Genomic DNA, 24,273 nt, shown 5'->3' on the forward strand with positions numbered 1-24,273 from the left:
ACCACAGGTGCAGCCTGGCCACTCCTGCCCCCGGGTGGGCACCTGCCACGAGCGGATCTTCACGGGGTTCCCCAGCGTCCCGATCAGCGAGGGCTCAGAGGTGTGCGGGACACTGTGGGCTGTGAGCTGCTTGACCCAGTGGTCATGGAGCGCCGTGCGGTACTGACCCTGGGGAGATGACAGAGTCAGGGCCACCCCACCGCAAGGCCTGCAGCACCCTCCCCACCTCCTGCCACACTGTGGCGTCCTGCAGTGGCACAGAGGTCAGGTCAGAGGTGGAGCCAGACACCTGTGTTCTGGGAAAACCTCAGCCTCTGGCTTGTGAAACAGGGGCAATGTGCACAACGCCCCCAAAGGGCGGCCGTGAGAATGCAGTGGACACAGAGACCACGTGTTTAGGAGAAGGCCCAGTGGACACGTGTGAAGTGTGAGCTGTTGGATTTTCCTGCCGGAAGGCCAGCCCTGTGGATGGGCCAGGGCTGCTCTGGGCCCTGCCATTGGGCACCTGGCTCCAGGAGGGGTCCTGATAGGAGCTGGCCAACTGAGGGCGGGAGGGAGCCGCTGCAGCTGCCTCTCCTGGAGTGAGGCCTTGAGGACGGCTGTCGGGAGGTGAGTCTGGTTAGAAGCAGAGCTGGGGGCGCTCACCGTGAAGGGGCCCAGGTAGGCCACGAAGCCGGCGGCCACGAGCACGTCTCCGGAGATGTTATCGAGCATGTGCTCCAGGCTCTCCACCGTCTCCTGCCAGCGCACCTTCTCGTCCGACAGCCCATTGATGAGCTGCAGAGAGGCCAGGGCTGGGCTCTGGGAGGCAGGGCTGGGGGGCTGGGGCTGGTCCTGCCCCCTATGGCCCCCAAGATTGCCAAGGAGGGAGTGGGGACCCCCACCGCAGGACTGCCTCTGTGCCGGGCCCTTCCTGCCCGTGTGCAACCCTGGAGGGTCCCTGAGGAAGGCGCACCTTGTCTGCACGGCTCAGCCTCTGCTCGCACTGCTCGCACTTGAGCTCCAGCTCCTCCTTCTTGGCGATGCATTCCCGGTACCTGGCCTGCATGGTGGCAATGCCGTCCTCCACCTCATGTAGGCGCTGCTTCGCCTCCTCCAGGATCTTCTGTGTCACGTCCAGGTCGTCCTGGGCCTCCCGCAGAGCTTGCTGTGGGCAGAGGGTAGGGCCAGCTTGTGAGCACAGAGGAAGGGAGCCGGTTCCCCTACTCACACCCCCACCATGTTCCTGGCCCTCACCCGCTTGGGCTCCACGGCCTTGGCCACGAAGTGGTACTTGTGCATGGCGCGCACCCACTGGCAGATGGAGGTGCAGGCCTTGGACACCTTGGCGATGGCAGCCGGCTGGAACTCTTCATTGTCGATGTACGGCTGGATGGCTTTGATGACCGTCTCCCCGATGTTGTCCTGGGGCAGGGACCATGGGCCTCAGCGGGCTGCTTCCCGAGGGTGACTGGGAGCGGGGGCTCTGAGACACCCTGAGCCTGCTTCTGGACCCCATGTCCCTTTCTTTCTTTTTTCTTTTTTCTTTTTTTTTTTTTTAAGGTTTTTGCCAAGGGCACTATGGACAGTGAGAAGTGAAAAATCACCCCCAGGGGATGGCCACACCGCAATCCCTTCTCTCCATCCTCCTGGGATTCTGGGCACCCATGCACACGCGCCTGGTGTGATTTTCAAGCCACAAGGTCCAGGACTCGAATCACAGTCGGCCATGTGGGAGTCCAGCACCTTAACCACCATGTCACCTGGTGCCCCCACTCTCCAAGTCCTTCTTAAGGAGTAAACAGCCCAGGAAGGCTAGCCAGAAAAGAAATTCTGCATTCTCAGGATTTCAGACACCACGATTAGAGAGTCCTTTCTCCTGAGCCTCGAAATGTAATACTCTGGCCCATGTAAAAACTCATGTAAGGGGGCTGGCAGGTGGCATGGTGGTTAAGGGCACTGGACTCCTACATGGCCAACTGCGATTCGAGTCCTGGACCCAGCAGCTTGCTTTCTCACTCTCTCTCTCTCTCTGTCCCTCTCAGGTCAAATTAAAATAAATAAATAAAGTTAAATAAAATAATTCTAAGAAAAATAAATAAAAAAGAACTCATTTAAGACAAGGACTGCTTCCTGAAAGCAACCCATCAGCAGGTGTGAGTATTCTGATGGCCATAGGCTCATGTTCAAGGGGACGGTCCCACTCCTAGGGGCCTTGTCCCACCCCGGGAGATCCAGCCTTATAGGTCAGGACAGGCCCAGGGATGAATCGCTAAGGAATGCCCAAAAGTCAGAACTTGGGCTCCGGGGAGCCTAACGCTGGCCGTGAGTGGGTCCAACTTGGGCGCTTCTCTCAGGGCCGTATCCAGGGTCCTTGGTTTCCTGTCTAATGGAAGAGGAGGAAGAAGAGGAGGAAGAGGAGGAAGGAGAGGAGGAGGAGGAAGAAGGGAGGGAGGGAGGGAAATCCAGGTGCTGCCAAGGTGTGCAGCGGCCCTGAGGGACAGGTGGCTGCCCCCTAGCCAATCCCTGGGCTGGAGAGGGGCCCTTGAAAGGGGTTGTAGGCTGGCCTAACCGTGACATGGAGAGCATGTGCCCATGGACACTGACAGCCCCTGGGACAGACAGACAGAGAAACCGAGCCAAAGAGGAAAGATGGACCTTAGTTGCCAAGGCCAAGGGAGAGAGGTGACAGCTGAGCAGGTGGTGACAGTCTCAGTCAAGGCCATGGCTGTCCCAGGAGGAAAAGGCACAAAAGAGAACCTGTAGGCTGCAGAGCCACAGCATGACTGTGGGTGACATCCATGGAGCACAGGCGCCTGCCGGGATCCCAGGTCCTGTTGGAGCACCTGCCCCTTCACTGGCCCGGCTGTGCCAGGGGCGAGGACAGCATCCCTCCCCCACTTCCTCCCCTCTGCACCTGAGTCCCCGACAGAGGGACGTGAGGGATGCTTGCTCTCCAAAGGCCCTCGGGCCAGGTGTTGGTTCCAGCCATCTGTGACCTACAGGCCCCTATGCTCTGGTGGTGGAGCAAGCAGACCAGACCGGACGAGGCTGCGGGACATAGACTGCCCTGCCAGGCCTGTCCTGCTCAGCCGGCCGCCAGTGTGCTCACCTTGTCAAACTTGAAGAGGCTCTCAAGGAAGCGGCCCGGGTCCTGCAGTAGCCCCTTGCCTGGCTCCCAGTAGTCGTCCACCTTGGAGCCGGGCTTCTCTCCAGGCACCTTCTTGGGCTTGATGCCCTTCATGATACACACAGCTTCTATGACTAGCTTCACGCCTGGGGGAGGCCGCTGCATGGCACGGACCTGCAGGCCGAGTCACGGGGTAAGGAGACTGAGGCCCATCATCGAGTGGGTACTCCTGGGCAGGGACACTATCAGACAGGAGGGCCCCCCAAGCCTTGTCCCTACCACCAGGGCACGTAGGCCACACCCGGAGATCCTCCGAGGCCAGCCTCTGCCCATGCTCCTGCCTGGGCCCTGGGGGCTGGCAGCTGGATTCCCGAACTCTGCCCTCTCTTCTTGGCACATGGCCCCAAGGATGTGCAGAGGGAGGGCCTGTGGATCAGGACCCAGCAGACCCCAGAGAGGGACACCAGGGGAGCCCCAGGAGGAGCCTGGCTGCCCACCTCGGTCACGTCATTCTTGTTGAGGTTGCGCAGACTGGCCAGGGCGGCGTCCAGGGCTGGCAGTGCCTCGTCCAGATCCTTCTGGGCATCGTCAGCGATAGCCTGGGCCTTCCTGGCCTTCTCGTTGGCCTTGATCTCCTCTGCCTGCACCGAATTCCGGGTCTCCTCGGCAATGGTTGTATCCACCTGGGTGTGGGAGCCACGGGGAGCTCGGCTGTGGCCAGGGGCAGGTACAGGTGTGCCTCCTCCTCCCCTCCCTCCCCTCTGCACCTCAGTTTCCCCCAGTGGAGGTAATGAGGGTTGGGATGCCCTATTCTCCAAAGGCCCTCTTGGCCAGGACTTTCACAGCCTGCATGCTCACCACAGACCTGGTGTGGGGTTCAGGGCTTTCCACGGCTAAGCACAACTACCCCGCAGGGCAGGACCCTCTAGGCCCACGGGGTACCTAAGATGGAGGAAAGTCCCCCTCCCACTTCTCCTCCAGCTTCTTTTCATCTGCTGGAAAATCCTGCAATACATCAACTTTGCAGAGCAGAGCACCTGACTGCATCTCCCAGGGAGCTGGCGTGATGAGCATTAGATCTGTGAGGTCTCCTGTCAGGAAGGGGCCTCAAAGCCAGGCCCTTTGCCTGCAGCGGCCCTGCCACCTAGCCTGGGTTGGGGCTGTTTGGACCCATCTGCCTGGCTGTCACCGATCCCCTCCCAGCACGGTGCCTGGGGTAGGACAGGTCCTGACCCCGCACATCCAGCACGAGTAACTACGGTGTGAGGAAACAGGGGCGCACAAAGCTAAACACCTCATGGTGGCCAGATGGCTAGCGACCTTGCGACTGCACAGAGACCCCAAGCATCCTCAGACAGGGCTAGGTGCAGAGCAAGGGCGGGGAGTACCACCTTGATCTGCTCCATGGTGAGCACGGTGTCCTTGGCAGCCTCCTCCAGCAGGGGGCGCATAATCTCCAGCTCCTCCTGCATCTTGGCCACATCCTCAGAGGTGCGCAACAGCTAGTGGGTAGGGGGACACAGAGAAAAGCACAGGTGTGAGTGGGGACAGACAGAGAGGGCCTAGAGGATGCAGGAGGGAGGCTCCTGCTGAGCCACCCTTGTTCATGAGAGAGGATGTGGCCAGTGGCTTCAGCAGCCCCAGGATTACCCAGTGGACTCAGAAGTGGGTCTGTCTTCTAACTCTGCGGAGTACCCAACTTTGACCTGACCCTTGTTGTGTTTTTTTGTTGTTGTTGTTGTTTTTGTTTTTTTTTTGAGAGATTTTTGCTATAGGGCATGTGTGCTCACTGGAGAGACAGAGCCACAAAGAGACAAAGTGAGGCCACAATCCCAGCTCCTCTCAGGATTTTGGGCATGCATGTACATGCACTCATGCGAGTTTTAAGCCACTGGGTCCAGGACTCAAACCATGGTCAACTATGTGGGAGTCCAGGAACGTAACCATTACGCCATCCGCTGGTCTGAGGCCCTTGTTCTACTAACAAGGGAGGGAGCCACCCTTTAGGTGCTGAGGGCTGCACCAGGACTAGGAGCAAGTGGGCAGGACTGTGGGCAGCTGGCGGCTGCCCATGAAGCCTTGCTCAGGCCCACCTTGTCGAGGCCGCTCTTCATGCGGTTCTTGGCCGTTTTCAGCTCCAGTTTCTTCTGCCCGATGAGGGTGGAGAAAATGTTGAGCAGCTCCAGGTAGCTCTTGGGGGTCACATAGTTGTGGCGGGCCAGCTCCACCAGGTACTCCACACACTTGCTGGCCACTGACTGGTGGATATCCACGCAGACTTGAATCTGTGGGAGGAGGCCACGGATGCCACCTTGAAGGGCTCTCAGCCAAGACAGGCACTGGGCACCAGGCACTGGGCACCCACAACGCCACCACAGCCTGGTCCCACGGAGGGAGCCGTGGCAGGAACCCCCATGCCTCCCACACTGGCTCTTCTCCTTTGACCCTTACCACTCCTGGTCGAGGTCACCTACAGCACAGATGAAAAACCCAGGGCTCACGGTCTTGGTTGAGCTCACACAGCAGTCAAGGGCAGGGTTGGCTTTGAACATGGACCTAGGTATCCCCCAGTGCTTGGCCTGGTGCCTAGTCTCAGTTCCCATTACCTTCCTCTCCAAGAGCCCTCAGGTGGTGGTGCCACCCTCGGAGGTTGGACCTAGGAGGCGAGAGGGCCCAAGGCCTTTGCCCAGCAGAGCAGGGGAATGTGGGCTTTCACCTAGCTCTCAGTCTCCAGTGACCACCGCTTTCTTGGATTGGGCCAGACAAATCTAGTGCCCCCATCTGTGGTCTCGAGTTGTGTCAGACGCTCATGGAAGAACTCTGCCATGAAGCCGAGAGTAAAGGAGATGGCAACGGTGTAGCTGCAAGCCCACCACCTCAGGGCACCACGATGCCTGGGCACTCCCAGTCTACTGATGGGAAAACCGAGGCTTAGCCAGGCCAAGCTGGCTGACCAAAGGCTTGATATCAGTGGGTCATCCGAGACCCAGTGGCCCTAAGCTCATGCCCCAAACTCAGTGGTTCCCCCCAAGAACTTGCTCCTCACGGAGACACCTACCAGCCCTTCAATGACTTCAGTGGAGGCTTCTAGTTCAGGGATCTCATTCAAGAATCTGGTGGCCACAGACTCCAGGGCCTCTGCTGGCCACTCGTTAAACCAGTCGATGGTACAACAGTTGACCAGGGAGGGGAACTGCCTCAGGCGAGCTCGGAAGACCTCTCCAATGGGGCTAGGGGCCAGGAGGCGAGTGAGACGCAGAGATACTGTCCGAGGCCCCAGGAACCCGGATCTAGGCCCCTTCATGGCTTGTGGGGGGTGGTTAGTACACAGCCGGGGTCTCTGGATCCATTGGCATGATGGCCACACCCCCTGCACCCCGGGGCCCGCCCTGCCCTGTCCTGCCTCAGTGCCCCTGCGCGGCCTGGCCACGGTTGCCACACCTCATGCACAGCACCATGTGGATGTTGCTGCGCACGCGCCCCGTGTAGGCGGCCACGAGGTTGGCCTTGGTGGGCTGCAGGCCCTGCTCCTGGATGGAGGGCCGCATGGTGTTCACGATCTGGTCCTGCTCGTCTGCCGTGTACAGGTTGGGAATGTCGCCCGAGTTCAGCACGTTGTTGATGTCCTCCAGGAAGGACTCATTCTTGATCTGGGGGTGGGGCACGAAGGGTGTGCAAGCTGAACTCCACGAAGGCCCCTGCGAGTTGGGCTCCATCCTGGCACTTTGGTCTTTTTTTTTTTTTTTTGAGAGAGATTTAAAGTTTTGCTATAGGGCACATGCACTCACCAGAGAGATAGAAAGTGAGAAATCATTCCCCAGGGGGATGGCCACACTGCAATCCCTTCTCCTCCATTCTCTGGGGACTCTGGGTACGCACACGCACCCCGTATGAGTTTCAAGCCACTGGTCAGGGACTTGAACCACCTTTGGCTATGTGGGAGTCCAGCACCTTAACCATCACACCACCTTCTGGTCCCAATTCCCAGTACTTTAGGCACAAGTCCTGAGGCCCTTGAGGTGGCAAGCCATTGGCCATGAGCCCAGGGGCCTTCTCCACCCTGGCCATGAGTAACAATCCATGCCCCTGAGCTCTGAGAGTGGTTGGGTCCCTGCCCCACATGCAACATCTGCGGCCCCACCTGGTTCCAGCAGTCCCTCCTGAGATCTGCCCCGACTGATGTGACCTGGGAAGGACTGGGCACCTCCCAGGGTGCCGCACCAGGACAGGGTTGTGATTAGCCCGCCCGGAGCCCCACGCGCTGCCCTGTGGTGGCACCTGGGTGTCTGAGAACAGGAAGGTGATGGGCAGGTTCTGTAGGCCTGCCTTGAGCAGAACCTTCTTGACATCCTCGCGCCACTCAGACATGCCGTAGTTCTTGGATAGCTCGATCTGGAAGCACTCGTACTCGGCCCTGGAGGCAGGAGTTCGCGTGGAGGTGCGCCAGGGCTCAGGGCCCGGCACTGGGCTGTAGGGGGTACCCATGCCCACTCCAGGCACCTGGAGTCTTGTTCCCACCTAGACAGACCTTCACACATGGGGTCCTCCCTGACAGGGCGCTCACCCCCTGGCGTGCTGGCCCCGTCTTCCTGTGTGTGGGGGGTAGTGCTGGGCCTGAAGAAGCCAGGGCTGCCTGGCTCTCCAGATGTTTGCTCAAGCTGTTCCCTGAGCCTGGCACACCCTTCCCTCCCATCCCCCAGCTCTGCGGGCAGGCCATGGCCATCTCCCCCAGGAAGCCCTCCAGGGTGTTTGTAACCTCAGCTTCCTTCCTGCAGCATGGCAGGGCACTGCTGTCTCTCCTGGAGCCAGGGGCCCATTCCCATTCTGTCCAGAACCTGGAGGTGGGTCAGCCAGCCTCGGGCTTCCCCAGGCTTCCACTTGCCACTACAAAAGGCATGAATCGAACTGGCAGTCGGCCCCACCACCCTGTCCGACGTGCCCAGGGCCCTCACATGTGCGAGGCGAGCCGTGTGAGGGAGCTGCGGCCGCTGCCACCCACGCCCAGCAGGAGTGCATTGCCCAGCGCTTGGCGCAGGGTGCGGCTGATGCGGCAGATGTGGCTCATGGCGTCCATGAAGAGGACCAGCTTCAGCTTGGCCGTGTTGATCTGGTTGTAGTCCTCCATGTACTCCTCGATCACCTGCAGCATCTGCAGCGGGGGCAGGCACGGGGACAGTGGGTCTCCCCTCAGGAGGGTCTCCCTGCCCGCCTGGCTTTTCCTCTATCCTCAGTAACAGAGAACAGGGACCTCTCCGAGGGCTGGCCAGCCGTGTGTCCCCCACAGGCTGGAGCCCTAGCAGGGGTTGTGAACATCCCCAGGCATGAATAAACTCAGCCATGTTGTCACTCTAAAGGAGCAAAGTTCGCCTGTGCCGCTGATCACGTGGACGTGAGCCCTGCTGGGAGCCAGATTCCTTAGACCCCACACAACCTGCACCCTTGCTGACACGCCTTGGTAGGACGGGGCTCAACTGGCCGTGGCCCTGTGCACGGTCACCCTGGTGGTGAGTGTTCTTTCTTGGGAATGCCAACAGGCCCCATCTAGGGAGTTCCCCCGCCGCCACTCTTGGGGCAACTCCAGCCATGGGTTCGGAGAGCCCAGCTGCTCTCCATGGGCCTAGCCTGACTGTCCCTGGGGCCCTGTGGGAGCTCCTGAGAACCGGAGGGGATGTGTGTGGGGAGAGAGCAAAAGGAGGCCCACGTCAGCCAGGCAGCTCTGGACGCGTTGGCCTTGTGGGGGCAGGACCCACGGCAGGCACACCATGGCTCAACAGCTCGTGTCAGCCGAACCACAGGCTTGCTCTCCATGGGGCCGCGCCGGGCCTGCGGCTGCACCCATCTGTCCCGAGCGGGCCCTAATCTAGCGTCCTGGCCCTCTGCTCACAGCACGGAGGCCTGTCGGGGGTCATTGCTGAGGGCAGCAGGGTCCTCTCACCTTCTTCTCGTTGGTGATGAGCTCGTAGGACTTGACGTCTGCGCCTGGTGACATGAAGTCCCCATAAAGAATGGGCTGGAAGGGGCAGACCTTGTCGAAGGCCACCTCCCACTGCTCCATGCAGCTCTGGAGGAGCTGGTCGAACCAGCCGCGGTCCTCCTCGTTCACCAGCCGGTCTCGGAACACGCGGCAGTTCTCGTGGTACCACAGTCGCAGCAGCTGCACCTTGTCCTGTGGCCGCCCCAGCATCAGTGCCTGTCCCCCGGCCAGGGGCCAGCAGCCATCTTGGGAAGCCCCAGGGGTGGGAGACGTGGAGGAGCCACTGCTCCTGGGCCCGGTTCCCACCACAACCGGCCACGGCCATGTGAGAGGGCGTTGAGCCCTGAGGACGGAGCACTACACCAGCTGGTCACCAGCACCTCCAAGTCATCTTCCCCCCTCTCTTAGCCCCCCTGGCTCCCCGAACCTCAAGCCAGGGAGGGGTGACAGGTTCTCCTTACACCCACAATACGCCCCGCCTCTGACCCCTCACCAAGCCCTGCTGACTTGGCCCTGCTGTCCTTCCTCTCTTCCTCTCTCCATCTCTGTCTCTGCCGAGTTTTCATCACAGCTCCCCTGTCTGTGCCTGGGGGTCCAGACTGCCCTCAGGAAGCCCTCCCTCTCTCCCCCATCCCCCTTTAGCTTGGCAGAGCCAGGGCCATTTTTCACCCCTCTCTCCAGGCCTGGGCCTGTGCACAAGGCCCCAACAGGCCTGTTCCAAAGTGCATCTGTCCCCTGCCGCCCCAGGGCTCCCCCAAACCCTCAGAGTCGGGCCCCATCCCCACCCAGTGCAAATGACACCCCAGGCCTTGTCCCCGGTCCTGCCCCGGAAGTGCCCTGCTCACTACTCTCCACGTCTTTGCACACACAGGGCCTCCTCTCTCTATGTTGCCCTGGCTCCCGCACCGGTGTGACCTCTTCACTGCTGCCATTGCAGGGTAAGGCTCGGCTGCACCGAGACTGGGCCCTTGGGGGCCTGGCCTGGTGTGGGGCCGAGAGCAAGGGCAAGGGCAGTGGGCGTGTCAGCCTCACCTCGACCTTGGCGGGGTCGGCCATGAGCATGCCCTGGAAGACCTTAGAGAGGTCCCGCAGGTTGAAGGTGTAGTGGGACTTGGCCGGAGTGGGCAGCAGCTGAGAGGTGATGGTGGCATACACCATGATGGTGGCTTCCACGAGGGGCTCCGTGAAGGGGGCAATGTTGGGGGCCCCAGCTGGGGGGACAGGAGAGGCCTGGGGCACATGGGCAGGAGCTCCCTGTGCAGCCTCTGCAGACCCTGCCCTCCCTTTGCTTGTGAGGTGCCCCCCCCACATGCCCCTTCCCAGCCAGCAGGCTCAGACCCCATGCACCCTTAGCCCCATCTGTACGCCGCCTCCCAGTGCCCCTAGGTCAGGGAGCAGAATCTGCTCTGTGCCTCCTTTAATATCTCTGTCTGTCAGGGCCCCTAGACACGCTCGTGGCATTGGGCACTAGTGGGTCGGTGCTGGGCAAGGCTGTGCCTCAGACCAGAAACATGCCACCGCTGAGCCACGTGTGGTGGGGGATGAGGGGGTCACATGTGCACATAGGCTGGGTGTGAGGGGCCTGGTCTTTGGGGCTCACTGTCCCCCCGGGGAGCTGCTTCACCCTCTAGCCTACATCTTCACTAGCATCACGCATACGCTTGTCCTGTAAAAATTACCTCATTTTTTGCTGGAAAGCAAAACTGTCAAGGGAACCCAGCCACGCGTCACCCCCAGTTCTCCTGATCGCCCTGCTGCCTGGAGAGGGCCAGCTCTGTTGTGCACTCTGGTTCTTCACGTGGGGACAGTTCTGGGGTTCCTCTGCCTACTCGTGCACCAGGCACTCGATTTATATCTACTCTTGGCTGGTACTGTTCTGGGCCCTGAGGATGGACGAGCTACTGGAATGGGCAGGCGAGCCGGTGAAGGCAGCAGCAGCCCGAGGTCCCCACATGCCTGACGGTGGGTCACTGTGACCTTTGGTCCCCCCTTGGCAGCCCACTAGGGACCAGCAGCCCCTTCCCACACAGATCCTCCCAGTCCCTGCCCACCACTGCACTTACGCACAGGCTCCCGGTAACTTTTTTCTCCAAGGAGTCCATCTGGAGGGCCGAGGGAGAGACACAGGCCTGGGAGTTAGATGGACCTCTTGCTGCCCATGTGGCCAGCTGTGCCCAGCTGAGACATTCCTGAAGCAGCCCTGACCATCCCCGCCCAAGCTGAACATGTGGGCAAGCACTGCAGCAGGCCAGGCTACTCGCCACTGGTGCAGGGACAAGGGGAGTTCAAAGGTGAGGGTATGTGTCGGGTGGAGGTGGGCTGCGGGGGAAAGGGCATCCTGGGGCACACTTGTCCTCAGTCCCCTGGAAGCTAAGGGCCACTGTCTATTCTCTCTCGGTGGCTTTTCCTGACTTACGAAACTAACATCTTTCCACCAGAATTCCTGGGCAAGTATAACACAGAGTGTGCACATGTGGGTGTGGGCAGACGAGCACACGTGCACCTCTCGTGTGCTCAGTGATCCGTGTGCCGGCCTTCATGCTAGACGTTCTGTGTGATTCTGGAACCCTCTGACTTGACGACTAGCTGTTGTAGGTGTGCATACTGTCAGCCATTTACAGGTGAAGGAACTGGGGCACAGGGAGGCTCGTGAGCTTGCCGAAGGTAACGGAGCTGAGTAACGGGTGCTGCAGCCAGGACGGTTTCCGGTGGCTGCCTAGCTCTCCTGGGTGTGGCACGCCTGGCCTGAACGTCTGCCTTGACCCATGGCCTCTCCTGCCCCACCCGACACTCACCTGTCCAGCTGCCCAGGATGGTGGAGAAGATGCGCTTCTTACTGATCTCGTCCATCTCGGTGAAGGATAGGTAGTTGAAGTGACGTGTCAGCCTCGGGGTAATGGGGTTCCTGCCCCCTCCAGGGGGGCCCATGGCACAGACAAAGTTGATATCCACCAGCTTCTTGAAGGCTCCTGGAAGAGGGGTGAGAAGTCAGGAAGGCCCTGCCCGGGACTGCATTTAGGAGTCTCTTGGACCCCTTCTCCATTAAAAAAAGGCATTAAAAATTGTAACTTATAACAGTATTGGTATAAAGACAAATAAAGGGTTGTCAGGAAAGTCATGATGCATTTTTTCCTTTGTTTTTCTATGCAAAAATATGTCATGACTTTTCTGACGACCTGATACATAAACATTACACATTAAGATTTTTTTTGACCTGAGAGTTTATTTCCCCCTAATTTTAAGAAAAATTAAAATATTTATCTGTTTTAAAAGGTTTTGCTAAAGGGTGCACGTGCCTTGTCTGGAAACAGAAGGAGAGAGAGGGCCAGCAAGAAAGCAACCCTCCCAGGGCATGGGCACGGTCCCTGCTTCTCCGTCTCTTCCTTCGTTCAGGATTTTGGACAAGCATGCACACGTGCTCAGCGTGTTTTTCAAGCTGGCATATTTGAGCCTTGAACCGGGCAACTGTCCATGTGGGATCCAGGCACCTTAACCACCACCTTTGTTTTTCTATGCAAAAATATGTCATGACTTTTCTGACGACCTGATACATAAACATTACACATTAAGATTTTTTTTGACCTGAGAGTTTATTTCCCCCTAATTTTAAGAAAAATTAAAATATTTATCTGTTTTAAAAGGTTTTGCTAAAGGGTGCACGTGCCTTGTCTGGAAACAGAAGGAGAGAGAGGGCCAGCAAGAAAGCAACCCTCCCAGGGCATGGGCACGGTCCCTGCTTCTCCGTCTCTTCCTTCGTTCAGGATTTTGGACAAGCATGCACACGTGCTCAGCGTGTTTTTCAAGCTGGCATATTTGAGCCTTGAACCGGGCAACTGTCCATGTGGGATCCAGGCACCTTAACCACCATGCCACCAACTAGCCCAAGAAATTAAAACACATTCATGGGTCCTAAAAGCCTTGTGGGCCCTCAGCCCCATGCCTGCTGCTGCTGCCCAGCACTTCCAGCCCACACCCCGCAGGCCCAGGCTGGCCACACGTACCGATGATCTTGCGGTCATACCAGCCGCCGTGGTCCATCCACTGGCGCAACAGCTCGATGGGTGGCTGGGCTCCGTAAGTCTCCAGGGCCGGCATGTTCAGGTCATCGATGAAGAAGATGAAGTTTCGCCCCAGGGGTGGCCCAAACACACCCTTCCGCCTGTGAAGAGGGGCTGTGTGAGCCCAGCACTGTGGGTGCCAGATCCTCTGAGGACCAGGCATGGCACGGTAATCGCTCTGCTTTGGGGGGGAGGGGCCCTCGCTAAACTTCCACCTCCTCCAAATGCTATGCCCCTCGGCCAGTCTTGGTCCATGCTGAGCATCCTGGGACATCACAGACTGGCTGACCTGAGTCTGAGCTCCTTCAGGGAGATGGATATCAGGCACGGCAAAGACAGACCCACAGCCTGCCCGAGGGCCCAGCCTGGGGCACTCTGGAGGGAGGGAAGGCGCTGGAGCAGGCTGCAAGGGGACTCAAGGCCACCCAGGGAGCTTGGCCTCCCCTGGGAGGTTTCTGGCAAATCCAGGAGCATAAGCTGGCCAGACGGGGCGGCACAGATAGGCTGAGGTGGGGGGCACAGGCTAGTGAAGGAGCAAGGGGACCCTGCCTCTTGTCCAACTTGCTGTCTATGAGGTCCTGGGTCTGGTTGGCTGAGGTGCGGGCTGAGAAAGTGAGGAAGTGGCTGATGTACTCCAGCGGCAGGTTCTTAAGGAGCTTATCGGAGATGGTGAGTGTCTTCCCTGTGCCCGTCGGCCCAATGCACAGCACCTGGGAGAGTAGGGGTTGTGTGGGCGAGGTGCACGTGGGCAGGACCCAGCGCACAGAGGCGGGGAAGGCCGGCCGCCCCCATGCTGGCCTAGGGGTGGACATAGCAGGGCACTCACAGGTTTGTGGTTGGAGAGCAGCATGCCCAACAGGCAGGACATCTGCACGGTGTCCATGGTGGGCACGATGATGTTGCAGTAGCTGGTGTCAGGCACCATGGTGAACGAAGCCGAGGAGTCCATCCACTTCACCCAGGCCACCTGGAACCACAGGTGGCTCAGGGCTGGGCTGGAAGCCCCTCCCACCCACTCCTGGTTGTAGCCTTGCACCAAGTGCAGCGGGAGAGCAAGGACTGCTGTGTTGGACATTGGCAGGGAGGTCAGGTGAGGGGCTGTTTCTGGCTGGCACAGGGAGTCCTGGGCCCTGGCTCTGCACGGACCACTGACTAAGCATAAGCCACCTCCCTGAGCGCCGCTGCTCAGGAGAGCACTCAGCTTTCAGCTGTCCCTGCCCACAGCCGCCTTGAGTGGGGGCTCCCTAGGGACTGCCCTTCCCCCGAGTGGGATTCTGCATGAAGGAGAGCCTCTGAGAGCTGGCCAACCCAGAATGCACCAGTGTCTGCTTTCTCGCTTCAGGCTACAAACGAATGTAGGGGCAGAACCATGAGGCCAGCTTGGGTGCCGGCCACCTGACCAGTTGCTCCCACCAGTCCTGCCTCATTAACTCCTTCCTGCACGACCATGACCCAGCCCACAGACCTCCCTCAATGGGGGCTCACTATGGCCAAACTAGTCCCCTACTGGGGACATCCCGATCATTAGACCCAACTGTAACCGGTAAGCCCCTCGGGTCCTGGCACAGTGACCTGCAGGTCTCTACAGACGCCTCTGTCACCTTCTGAACTGTGGTCAGGGGGCCCTCACTGGCTGACAGTGGGAACAGGGACACTGAGGCAGGCCTTAGCCTCCTGGCCCGAGGCAAGGGACTGAGGCGGACAGCCCTGGCTCAGCGTGGACACAGAGGGGCAGCATGGTAACTGGTAGGAAGTACTCTGACACTCCCCAGGCCCCGGCCACGTCCAGTCCTACTGCTGACCAGCCAACAGTGACCGCACTGAGCCTCTGTCCCCTTGTTTTGAAAACGCAGGGGTCTGTGAGGCTGTGGGGATTCATGAGGTGCTGCAAAGGACCCCCAGACTCAGCCCTGGTGGCCGTCAACACAGCTGCCTCTCTGTGGTCATCACTGACCAGGGAAAATGGCCACTGCCCAGTGGGGTCCCCCGCCTGGTCCCCGGGCTGGGCCTGTGGCCACCTGCTTGCCCTCCTCATCGTCCTCCTCCTCATCGTTGGTGCTGCTGATGCCTGCATCCTCCAGCCTGTAATCGAACACCAGCCCCTCATCTGGGAAGTGCAGCGTCACCTGCCCGGCGCCAGGAGGAAAAGCAGTCTGTGAGGCCCATGGGAACTAACCCCTGGGGTTCTGGGCCTGGGGCTGATGCTCACCCTTTCCCTTATCATCTTCGTCCTCAGCCAATGGCTGAAGCCGATGCGGCTGTTGCTGTCCCCGGTAACGCCCACGCTCCAGACCAGGGAGAAGATGAACCAGGGCTCGATCAGCTCTGGGACGCGACTCAGCTTTTCGGGGGGTATATTCTTGAGGCCCTGAGGACAGAGGAGCAGCCTCAGGCTAAGATCAGAACAGCCTTGACGGCCTGAGGGAGTGGAGTGGGGCGTCTCGGTTTCTGCCAGGCTGTTTCTCTGTCATACATTGAATGGGGTAGCCCCATGACCCACACTGAGCCCATCTAACCCTCTCTGTCAGGAAACTGGACTTGGGATTTAGGGCCCCAGGTGGCCCAGGCAAGGCGAGGCAGGGGCGGGGGGGACCAGGCGTCCTGCCCACCACCCCGCCATACCTCTTTGGGCGTGAAGGGCTTGAAGAAGCAGTCGAGCAGCTTGAGGAGGCTCATGGTCAGGTTGCTGTTGGTCGAGGCGATCACCTCCTTCACTGAGGACCGAACGAAGGCGATGGATTCCTGCAGGGAGCGAGAACCTGGCTCTTGTGGCTACTGGCCACAGGCCCCGCCACCCTGCCCGGGCTGGGTATCCCCGTGTCTTGTTCACCTCCAGGAAGCTGACAAAGAGGGCCTTGAAATGCTCCTCGTAGTGCTTCAGCAAGGGAGGCAGCCTCTGCAGCCAGCACTCGACGAAAGGTATGAGCCCCAGGATGCTGGGCTCCAGGTACACCATCCCACAGCGGGACACTGTGGCTGGGGACGCCACCGCCAGGTCCTGCACCTCGAACATCATGGTCATCGCCTGGTGCCAAGATGGACCACGTGAGGGGGCTGGCTGTCAACCCCCAGGGCCAGAGGAAGGGCTGAGGGGCCATGGGGAGGGGTTGGGGCTGTAAGAACCTCTGGGCCCTTGACTGATAGTGTGGCCCTCCTTCCTGGGAATGGCTGGCCAGCCTAAGGTCAGAGTGTTTTGGGGTCCCTGGGGGCCTCGGGAAATCTGACAGGGCTATGTGCTCTGCCCAAGCCCCTGATGTACATAGACACACAGGTCCACACTGACTCAGAAACACTCTAGAACTCAGTTCAGTGCAGTGTAGAGACCGTGCACTGGCTGCTTGTCCTGCTCCTTCTGAAATCTGCATGTCATACGCCAGGTTGGGGCCTGGGCCAGGTTTACACCAGCACCCCCTGGACCCTGGTATGGTACCAGGATCAGGTGGGCATCTGAAAGTGGGCCTAGGAGGGGCCAGCCAGGTGGTGTGCTGGTTAAGGCACTAGATTCCACATGGCCAAGCTCATGGTTCAAGTCCCAGACCCAGCAGCTGGCAAAACATGCCAGGCATATGTGCATCTGTGCCTCAAATCCCAAAGTGAGAATGGAGAAGAAGGAATCATGGCATGGCTATCTTCCCTGGGGTGGGTGCCTTCTCACTTTCTCTTTCTCTGGCAAGAGCATGTGCCCTATAGCAAATATAAAGAAGGAAGGAAGGCAGGAAGGAAGGAAGGAAGGCAGGAAGGCAGGAAGGAAGGAAGGCAAGCAGGCAGGCAGGCAGGCAGGTGTGGGAGGCCGGAGGCAGCACCGGCTGGGCAGTAGAGGAGTGGCTGTCCTGGCCCTGGCTCAGTGCCACGGAAGATGCATGCCGAGCAGCTGTGCAGGGCATACCAAAGTGTGGGAGCTCAGGGCTGGGGAGAGATAGCTGTCAGGCTCCTAGCTGGACGGCAGTGACAGCCTCGGACTCAGCTACAGCCCTGTGAGGGAAGAGTGGGGGCCAGGGCTCGCCCTGCCCAGCCTCAGAGGGCAGTGGCTTGGGTGGACATGTGAGTGCACCTCTGTGAGCTTGATGATCTCCCCGGAGCTGAGGCATAGCTTCTTGTTGTCGTCCAGCACCGTGTTCATGTTCTCGATCCAGACGGCGTCCACCGGCCCGTCGAACATGTACCACTTCTTGCTGGTATCTGAGGCGATGGATCCCGCCCGGATGAGGGACGAGAAAATCCCATCTGTCCTGTGGCCACCAGGGAGGAGAGAGGGCTGTTGGCACCAGCAGGCAAAGTGGCAAGCACAGACGGCTGCCAGGGAAACCCGGTCGCTGGGCTGGCACTATCTGGCTCTTTTTTCCCGTTCAGTATCTTTGTTCACTTAAAAACTATACTGGAAGGGGGGGGCAGCAGATGGCCTGGTGGTTAAGGGCGTTGTACTCCCACATGGCTGACCACGGTTCAAGTCCCAGACCTGGCAGCTTGTTTTCTCACTCTCCCCTCCCTCCTCTCACTTTGTCCCCCTTTGGGCAAATTAAAAAAAAAAAAAAAAATTAAAAAAAAAAAAAAAAGCAAAACTACACTAGGGGGTCAGCCCTGTGACCTAGTGGTAAAGGGAGCCAGATTCCACATAGCCGACAGCATGGTTCAAAGCCCATCTTTGGCAGCTTGCAAAACTCCAGACAGGATATTTCAAATCCTGACAGGGCTGGCTGCATGGCCTGGTGGTTAAAGCAGCTGGTTCCCACATGACCAACTGCATGATTCAAGTCCTGGAACTGGTAGTTCGAGTCTTGGAATTGCTGGCTTGAGAAACACACCAGGCATGTATTTATGAGTGCCCAAAATCCCCAAAGGAGGGATAGATAGAGAAGGGATTGTTTCCCATGACGGTGGTGGTGGCTTTCTCCTCTCTCTGGCAAGCACACATGCCCTCTAGCGTGTGTGTGTATGTGTGTGTGTGTGTGTGTGTGTGCGTGCGTGCGTGCATACCCAGTCTTAGGTATTCCTGATAGCAATGACAAAACAGAGATAGATATTACAAGAGCCCTCCACCACTCCAGGCACTGTCCCATCACTCGACCTACCTTCAGCTAGTCACACTAGGCTGGTTAGCCAGGGTCTCCCTTCCTGTTTCTCGAAGCACTGTTCCACCTGCTGCCCCCAGCCCGCTCCTAGGCTGTAAACCCTGCAGGCCTACGCTGTGTTTGGAGGCAAACCTGATCTCTCTCCTCCACCACGAGTCCCTGTTCCAGGGGCCTCTAACACATAGCGGTGGTCCTGGGTAAAGTCTTCCTCATCATGCTTTTAAAAGTATCTTGAATAGTTTCTTCTTTAACAGGGGACATTTGCCTGGACTGACCCCCTACACCCCCTGAACTATCCACAGAAGAGCCCAGGATGGGTGTGGGTGTGGGTGTGGGTGTGGGTGTGGAGAAATGGGGAAGCAGTCCTGGTCCACACTGGCAGAGATGACTCTCCCTCCCCAGGCCAGCCCCCACTGAGCTCCCAGAGCACTGAAGCCAAGCAGGTGCCGGCAGCAGACTGGAGACCCCTTTGGAGAAAGAAGCGCCCCAGAGAAAAGACCTACAGATGCTGGTGCAGGAGGCAGCTCCATGCAGATGCCCTTTTCTCTCAGCCTGATGTCCTTCCCCTAGATACAGCCTTCGCCTGGGAGCAGACCGAGAGGGACCGCCGGCCTCGCTCAGGGCAACGACACTGGCCACTTGTCTAGTGTTCTAGTGTCTGCTGTGTGCCAGACACTTCTGGGCATGCCTTGTGTGGTAAGTTTTTGTTTTGTTGTTGTTGTTGTTGTTGCTAGAGGGTGCATGGACTCTCCAGAGAGAGACAGAGATATATATAGAGAAAGGGAAAGTGAGAAAGCACACCCCAGGGGGCATGGCCATGGTACAATCCTTTCTTCTCCATTCTCCTCTCGGGATTTTAGACATGTGTTTTAAGCACCCGAGTACAGGCCTCGAACCGCAGAGTCGGCCATGTGGGATCCAGTCACTTTAGTCACAACGCCACCGATTGGCCCATTAAGCTCATTTTGCCTTACTGTAATATTGGTGCCATTATTGTCCCTACTTTACAGATGAGGGAGCCAAGGTCCCCCTGGTGTGTGGGGGCGTCTCTCAGGGAGAAAGTGGATAGAACCAGAGAGGGTGGATAGAACCCCCGGTTTTGGGCAGAAGGGCCTGCGTTTCCAACCTTCCCCTGGGTTGATGGAGGGATGGGGAGACTTTGGCCTGTAGCCCCCAGAGGTCTAGGGGCAGGGCAGCCACTAGAGGGGCCAGGGCCACTCACCACTCATGGGTGAGCAGGTCGAACTCCCCATAGAGCTGGCCCATTGTGATGGACTTGGGATTGAGCACGTAGTATTTGACGGCCTCATACACGCCACCGCTAATAGAGGGCTGCCCTTTCAGGGCCGTCATGGCGGCAGCCAGCACTCTGTAACACTAGAGAAGGGCCGAGTGAGAGCGAGCCTCCTGGCTCCCCAGAGAGCAGGCTGCAGGGGGCTGGGAACCACGGGGGGTGGGAAGGGTATTCCAGAGGCCAAGGAGGTCCAATGGGGCCGCACCCCTGTTGAGGCCACACCAGCCCTCGGGCCCACGTCTGGGCACCAGGCTGCCTGGCTTAGCTCCACTTACGTCGCTCTTGCCGGAGCCCGTGGGCCCGACCAGCATGAGGCCATGCCGCACCACTGTGGTCTCGTAGAGCTGGATACACTTGGTCAGGAAGCCTGGGAGACAGGGCAGGGGTGCCAGGGCCGGAGTGTGGTTGGAGCCCTGGCTGCACTGCTAGCTTGTATGACCTTTGGTGAGTCACTTCTCTCCCTAAGCCTGTTTCCTTATCTGGGCCTCTCGTAGGTAGGGGCAGGTGATGGCCTGGCGCGGAGTGGGAACTTGAGATGCCCACATTATTCCTGGGATGACTAGCATTCTCTAGCATCCTCCGGCCGCTGGCCAACTGCTGGCCATCACAGGCCCTCAGTCAACTTGAGCCCCAGAGCTATTGCCTAACCTGCTGAGAGCACCAAGAAAGTGCTGGCCAGTTCGAGGTAACATCCTGAGAACAAAGTCCTACAGCCAGGGAGGCGTGCTAGGAACAGCTGTCAGCTGTAGGCAGAAGGCCAGGCTCACGTTTGGCCCAAGAGGGTGGTGGCCGCTACGGCACTGCAGGTCAAGGGGTTCCTGCCAAAGGGGTAGGGTCCAGTGCCCCAGTGATAGCAAATATGGCCCAAGGCTGTGAGGGAGAGAAGAGTTGGCAGCATCAAGCCTGCTGGGATTTGGGGTGCAGGAGGTGGCCAGAGAAGGAAGCCTTAAAGTGGCACACAGAGCCGAAGAGCTGTGGAGGGGGGAACCCGCAGTAGCGTAATGGCTATGTTGCTGGACTCCCACGTAGTCAACCGTGGTTCGCGTCCAGGACCCGGTGGCTTAAAACTCACGCCAGGCGCGTGTGCGTGCGTGCCCAAGATCCCGAGAGGAGAATGGAGGAGAAGGGATTGCGGTGTGACCATCCCCCCTGGGGGGTGATTTCTCGCTTTCTGTCTCTATGTCTTTCTCTGTCTGTCTGGTGAGCGCACGTGCCCTGTAGCATAAACCTCTCCAGAAAAAAAAAAAAAGAGCTGTGGAGGGCACTTGGGAGGGAGGGTTTGCAGGGCCATGTGAGCAGACCAACTGCTCAGGCCCTGGACGAAGGTGCTGTGTAGGGAGGTGGCTGGGCATGTCTTCCTGGGAGACCATTCCCTCCCTCCAGTGAAAGACCAGCTAGGGCAGCTAGGCCGAGAATGGTGGGGGGGAGACACAAGGACTTAGAGTGGCTGGGCTGAGGCTCTCACTCTAGACTGGGAAAAGGGTTGGAGTCAGAGGTCTATTTGAAGGCAGTGTTCCAGATCCCTTCCAGCCACTTGGTAGTCTTTCCAACAAGCCAGGTCAGAAAAGGCCCCAGTGCACCTTAGTGCACTGACCTCAGGGTTGTCACCCCACAAGAAGCTCAGGCAAGTCCCATAATTGGGATGGAATCCAAGTGGCTTCAGGAGAGAGGAGTGGTGGTCATGTGAGGTGGGGTGAGGCTGCCCAGAACACAGCACTGGAGCTCACCCCTACCCAAGCAGGTGAGGCAGCGGAGGAGGGTCTCCCACAATGAGGAACCGGCACCTGATGAAGCGAGGCCCAAGAGGGGACTAAGGGCTGCAACTGCTCTTCCTGTGGGAGGTCCCCCAGCACCTGCAGCTTCCAGTGGAGACAGGCAGGAGGCACCTGCCCCAGCCCTGGATTGCTCAACTGAGAGTCTCAGCCAGCTGCAATTTAGCTGGGTATGAGGGACGGGGGACTGGACAGCCCCGTGTCTGTCCCCTGCCCTGGATTCCAGGGTGGCCCCAGCCCCTCCTTAGACACCTGCGGGACTGTGCGGAGTCGGGGGCCTGCCGCTTACCCTCCACATCTTTGAGGTTACGCTTCTCACAAGCCTTGCGGATGGCCTTGTCCAGGATGCCATAGTCCGTCTCTTCCTCCTTGATGGTGGGGAACAGGTCGGACACGATCCCAGAGAAGAGCTTGAGGTCCTCCTGCAGGAACTTGGGCACGTTCACATCCCGGATGGCCCGGAGGCAGATCAGCTCCTGCAGCAGGTGCCATCGGCAGAGCCATCAGGGCAGGTGCCCCTCCGGTCACTCCAAGTCTCCCAGAGCCCTGCTTCTCAGGAACCCTGCCGGACGGAGCCCACCTCATTCATGCTGGGGTTTTCTCGCTTGAGGTTCCCAGCAGCTGAGATCACAGTCTTCACAGCTCTCATCCCGAAGTCATAGTGATCCTGTCATAGTGATGGGGGTGTGGGCAGTCCCCCTCGGGGCTTCTGCCTGGAACACTCTCTCCAAATGCTAGCTGGCCAGGCCTCGTGGCCCAGCTCAGAGCTGTTATGCCATGAACCAGCTGACATGCTGGCCCTCTGTGATCTGGGGGCCCCTCTTTTGGGCTTCCCTGACCCCTGTTGACTCTCTCCCTGCACTTGTGACCTACTGTACTCCCTGCTGGACTCTGCCTTGGTTATACTGCTAACCCCCTGAAGTCCCAGCACAGCTGAGGGCAGGGAGGCACTAAAGTGTTGGAAACGTGAATGAGAGTTACCCCATCTGTGCAAGCAATAGGTTGGCCTCAGTGGCCTTCAGACTTCTTCTAGCACCCTCCTGTAACACCTCTGCGGACCCGACCTTTCAGCCACTCCTCTGACTTTTCCCACTGTTCCGTTTCTCTCCATTGTAAGGTGGGTGTGCTGGAAATAGCTGAATTCATCATTCTGCTCATGGTGCCATTCATGAGAGCTACATCCAGACCTGACCCGTGGACCAACACAGGGCCCAGCAACTGGGACTTGGAGCACTCTGGATCATCCCCGCTTAGGAAGGGCCGAGTGAGTTTCGAGAACCATGTGGGGTAGTTGCTCTAACTGGGTGAGGGAGGGTTCCAAACGGATGATTAGAAAGAAGGGTACACGGGAGCGCCAGCCCTCAGGGGTGCCGAGGTGGGCTGGTAGCAGGTGCATCTCTCTGGTCCTTGGGTTTGGGGGGCTACATCTGGCCAATGGTGGTATCACTCCCCCCCTGGCTATGGTTACTAGTGTTCCTGGGTCAGCGGGTGACCCAGAGAAGCCCATTAGGTTGGTGCCAGTGATTTCCCACAATTGTTAAGGAGAAACTGAGTTGGTAGAATGCAGCCCACATCCCTGCAGCTACATACAGGAGCCTGCCTGAGCACAGAGCTGGACAGGAACGCTCACCACAGAGCTAGTGCCCGGGCCCAGGTGCCCCTGGGACTGGCTTGACCCACTGAGTGGGAGGCCCATGGTGCTGAGGGCTTGGGAGGCCTGGCTCTCCTGCCAGGTCCCCATGAGACCCAGGTGCACTGACTCCCCAGCCTTGGGTCTGGCGCCCAACAATCAGCCCTCCCTTGTACCTGAACTACTGGGTAGCATCTGTCTCTGGCTGCTCCTCCAGCTCTCCTATGCACTTTGTGAGCCTGGGTAGGCCCTCAGCTGCTTGGGACCTCAGGGTCCTCAGCTAAGAAACAGATGTGGCTCCTACCTCATAGGGTTGCTGGGAGAGTCGGCAAGATTAAGCCCACACAGCAACTAGCACAGAGACTGGCCACCAGCAAGTGTTCAACAAGAGGTGAATTCAGGACCGCTCTGGAGGCTGGGCAGGCGGTAGCTCTCAGACTATGGACACTGGCGGGGCAGGGCCTCACCTGGGAGCTGAGCTGCTCAGAGGACAGCTTGAAGGTGGTTGTGATCTTCTTAGCTAGCACGCTGGCTTCGTTGAAGCCAAAGGAGTAGAGGGAGATCTCGGCAATCATGGCATAATCCGGAACCATCATGGCCACAGGCCGGAAGAGTGCCTGGGACACGGGATGAGCATGGGAACCGGAGAAAGACCGCACTGCAGGGCACTGCTCACTCCCTAGACTAGCCCATCAGCAGGAGGCAGCTCCGCCTGGCTCGGCCCCCATGAGATTCCCTCTGCACCACACCTGCCATAGCTGAGCTCACAGTCCACTGTGGCTGGACAGCTCTGGCCATCAGACACAGGTCCTGGTGCCGATCTGAGCCTGCCCCCACGTAGCCCCCAGGAGACGGCTCCTCTTGGCTCCCATCTTCCATCTCTCCTGCTGGCCCAGCCTGAACAGCTCTCAACGGATGTCCTTGTCCTCCCACAGGCAGCCCTTGCTTCTCCTATGCCCTGAGGACAAGCCTCAGGCCTCTCCTCCATGGCTGGGACTGGGCCTCAGGACACCTGGCCAGGAGGGTCCCCCCCAGGGAATCGCGGGCCCTGATTCCAAGCAGCTGGGTGTCCCTGCGTAAGTGATTCAGATTATCTGAGCCCGGCCAGGGCTTCAGCACCTCCTGGGCCGCCATGGGCTGGAACTTGCCTTCAGATTGTCAGGCAGCTCAGTGCGGCCAGCATATCCCGGATTCATGGTGATAAACACGGCACAGGACGGCACAAGGGGGATCTCAACGCCCTCGAACATGAAGCGTTCCACCTGCAAGGGGGTGGGAGAGGGGAGGGTTAGCTTATCCGGGCCAGGAAGGCCCAGCTCTGCCGCCACCTCATTGCCTATTGATGCCCCTCTCATGGCCAACGCGGG

At 59.0% G+C, this 24,273-nt stretch overlaps 1 protein-coding gene across 1 annotated transcript in view; it reads right to left on the minus strand.

Moving 5' to 3' along the window:
- The window catches only part of DNAH1 (dynein axonemal heavy chain 1), a gene marked incomplete in the record, with an annotated part of 89,651 nt that overhangs the window by 9,308 nt on the left and 56,070 nt on the right, over nucleotides 1-24,273 (minus strand). Inside the window, 30 exon segments of the mRNA XM_027768604.1 lie at nucleotides 43-168; nucleotides 646-777; nucleotides 956-1,147; nucleotides 1,237-1,404; nucleotides 3,092-3,283; nucleotides 3,607-3,792; nucleotides 4,501-4,611; nucleotides 5,203-5,394; nucleotides 6,168-6,339; nucleotides 6,551-6,759; nucleotides 7,388-7,523; nucleotides 8,062-8,258; nucleotides 9,045-9,275; nucleotides 10,116-10,294; nucleotides 11,147-11,185; nucleotides 11,879-12,052; nucleotides 13,085-13,242; nucleotides 13,691-13,851; nucleotides 13,968-14,108; nucleotides 15,160-15,267; nucleotides 15,351-15,509; nucleotides 15,764-15,883; nucleotides 15,972-16,166; nucleotides 17,193-17,370; nucleotides 19,433-19,587; nucleotides 19,780-19,871; nucleotides 21,566-21,752; nucleotides 21,857-21,943; nucleotides 23,374-23,523; nucleotides 24,055-24,168. Coding sequence (XP_027624405.1) covers nucleotides 43-168; nucleotides 646-777; nucleotides 956-1,147; nucleotides 1,237-1,404; nucleotides 3,092-3,283; nucleotides 3,607-3,792; nucleotides 4,501-4,611; nucleotides 5,203-5,394; nucleotides 6,168-6,339; nucleotides 6,551-6,759; nucleotides 7,388-7,523; nucleotides 8,062-8,258; nucleotides 9,045-9,275; nucleotides 10,116-10,294; nucleotides 11,147-11,185; nucleotides 11,879-12,052; nucleotides 13,085-13,242; nucleotides 13,691-13,851; nucleotides 13,968-14,108; nucleotides 15,160-15,267; nucleotides 15,351-15,509; nucleotides 15,764-15,883; nucleotides 15,972-16,166; nucleotides 17,193-17,370; nucleotides 19,433-19,587; nucleotides 19,780-19,871; nucleotides 21,566-21,752; nucleotides 21,857-21,943; nucleotides 23,374-23,523; nucleotides 24,055-24,168 — 4,641 coding nt within the window.

The sequence above is a fragment of the Tupaia chinensis genome, unplaced genomic scaffold, assembly GCF_000334495.1.
Source record: "Tupaia chinensis unplaced genomic scaffold, TupChi_1.0 Scaffold147003_1, whole genome shotgun sequence".
NCBI lineage: Eukaryota > Metazoa > Chordata > Mammalia > Scandentia > Tupaiidae > Tupaia > Tupaia belangeri.